We start from the raw sequence: 2,829 nt of genomic DNA, 5'->3' as shown, positions 1-2,829 counted from the left end.
AAATAAGCTAAAATTGGTAAAATAAAAAATATTTTAAATTAAGATTTAATTTGTTAAAAAGTTTTAATTTATAAAGAAAATAAAAGTTCAGCAACCTTTAAGGTTTTTATTTTTTTTTAATTTAACATTATTGTTATTTTGCTGTTGAAAGGCTCCGACTTGCAGCAGTTAAAAAAAAATTTTAATATTCTATTTTTGAGTGAGTCCCTTAAGGATAAAAAAAAAAAAAACAAATAAAAAAAATAATAAAAAAATAAAAAAAAAATAAAAAAAAAATAAATAAAAATAAAAAAAAAAACCCAAATTTTTTTTTAAAAAATTTAAAATCATCACATTAATTTTTTGAAAAAATTTGGGGTTTTTTTAGGGGTTTTAAAAAAAAATTTTATATGAGGCTCCATAGAAAAAAAAAACTTTAAATCAATCCAGCTTTTGATGATTTGAGTTATACGGTCTAACAAAGGTATCAGCAGATAGATAATTGTTCCCTCTATCGTTTTTTAAAAAAAAAATGGCAAAACCTCACCCTCCCTGGATGAGGAAACTTAGATAACGCCAGATACCCCCAATTAAGGAAATACCTGACATTATCCAGTTTTTTAGCGGCTACTACTCTTCTGGACTCGACTTGTGGTACATTGGACGGTGTTACATTAAAATTTTTTTTTTTTTTTTTTTATTATTATTATTATTATTATTATTATTATTATTATTATTATTATTATAGATTATTGATTATCATTGATTATTATTGATTATTATTTATTATTATTTTTATTATTATTATTATTATTATTAAATAAATAAATCCAAAAATGATTTCTTCTTCATCCATTGATTGTTCTGAAATTTGTGAAAATGGTACATTTTGGTTGGATCTTTCTGCATCTTGTTCTTCATTTTGATTATGATGAGATAATTGTTGATTTTCTTCGGTTTCTTGATTTTCATTATTGAATTGTCCATTTTGTTCTTCCTCATGGTGATTGGATTGTTCTTGATTAATTTGGATTTCTTCTTGTTCTTGATTAACTTGTTCTTGATTTTGTTCTTGATTATTAAGGACTAATTCTTGTTCTTGGACCTCATTTTGATCTTGTTCGCTTTGATCTGATCTTGGTGGTGATGGAGGTGGGGTAATTGGAGTTTGGTAGCATCTCCAATTATAATCATTGTCATCATTATCACCATCTGATGATTCATCTTCTTGAACTTGGTTTTGTTCTTGTTGTTGTGGAGATGGGGTAGCGTAAATTGGTTCATCATCTTCTTGTTCTTGATCATCTTCTTGTTCTTGATCTTCTTCTTGTTCTTGATCTTCTTCTTGTTCTTTACCTTCTTGTTGTTCTTGATCTTCTTCTTGTTGTTCTTGATATTCTTGTTGTTCTTGATATTCTTGTTGATCTTCGTTGACTATATTATTGTTGACTAATAAATAATTTAAAACCAAAGTAGTTGGTTCTATGGTGGAAACTTCTATTCCTGCTAAAATTTCTAAATTTGTTATTTCTTTGATAACTTTTCTGGCTGTTTTTATTCCTTCATTAAAGAAGGCAATATTTAAGCCTCTTGCGTAATATAATTTTATTGATAAATCTTTTGTTAAATCTATTAAATGCTGCTTATTGTATTTCATTTTGAATATAATTATAAAAAAATAAAAGAATTGATATTTATAAGTTGTAAAAATTGATAAATGTGGAAATTGATATAAATAAGTGTAAAATGTATAAAATATATAAAGTTGTGATATAAAAATTATTAAATGCGATAAAAAATATGATAAATTAAAACGAATAAAATATGCAATATAAAATATGTAAATGAAAAATAAAAATATAATTTCAAATTAAAAAAAATTAATTTAAAATATTTTTTATTTAATTTTTAATTTTTTTTTTTTTAATATCATTTTTTTTATTTTGGGTATACAAAATGTATATGAATTTTATATCAAAAATTGTTTAATTATAATAAAATAAACACAAATATAGTATCTTTTATAATAATTTCTATAAAAAAAAAAAAACACACATTCATTAACACATACCAAGTTTTATAAAATAAACACTAATATTAGTTTCTAAAAAAACACAAATTATCACTACACTTACCAATTTACCCAAAATATTTATTGATATATGAAAATATAATATATTTTAATAATTAATTGTGATTTTTAACTCACTTTTTTTAGAAATAAATCAAACAAAATTCACTTCCAAAATTGCCACAATCTCAAAATAACTTTTTGGTGCTGCTTTTATTAGAATGCTTTTATTAGTTTTGTTGTATTTTATAAATATATAATATTTATATATATAATGAAATATCATTTTTATTTACTTTCTCCACACACATTTAATTTTTTTTATTATTTTTTTAAAATTTTCAAAATAAAATTCCAAATATAATAGTTTATTTTCACTCATTAATAGTTTTTATTATTTAATATTTTATAAATAAATATAATATCTTTTTATATATAATGAATATCATTTTCATATAATTTAATAACTATATTTTTTTAAATATTTTTTTAAGTTTTAATTTTTATTAAATGTTTTTTCACCATTCAATTTGATTGATGCAAATGTTAACACAGGTTTTATAAATTTTATTTATACAAATACACACCAACAATTACAAATTCACCATTAATCGAACTATTTTATTTGTAAATTTAAATTTTCTTAATATTAAATTAAATTTAATTTTTTTTAAAAATTTTTATTTTTTTTAAAATTTTTTTTAAAATTTTTTTTTTTATTTTTTACCTCCAAACAAATATTTTAAATTTAATTGTATGGATACATTAAAATTAATAAA

At 20.5% G+C, this 2,829-nt stretch overlaps 1 protein-coding gene across 1 annotated transcript; it reads right to left on the bottom strand.

Annotated features, from left to right (window-relative positions):
* Nucleotides 1-748: 748 nt before the first annotated feature.
* DICPUDRAFT_154440 (uncharacterized protein) lies at nt 749-1,636 on the bottom strand (the record flags this gene model as incomplete). The annotated part of the gene is made up of 1 exon (XM_003289913.1): nt 749-1,636. The coding sequence occupies one exon, from the start codon at nt 1,634-1,636 to the stop codon at nt 749-751; it is 888 nt and encodes a 295-aa protein (XP_003289961.1).
* Nucleotides 1,637-2,829: the final 1,193 nt, after the last annotated feature.

The sequence above is a fragment of the Dictyostelium purpureum genome (assembly GCF_000190715.1).
Source record: "Dictyostelium purpureum unplaced genomic scaffold DICPUscaffold_200, whole genome shotgun sequence".
NCBI lineage: Eukaryota > Evosea > Eumycetozoa > Dictyosteliales > Dictyosteliaceae > Dictyostelium > Dictyostelium purpureum.
Note: the sequence above shows the minus strand (reverse complement) of the source record. Positions and strands in the feature narration are given on the sequence as shown.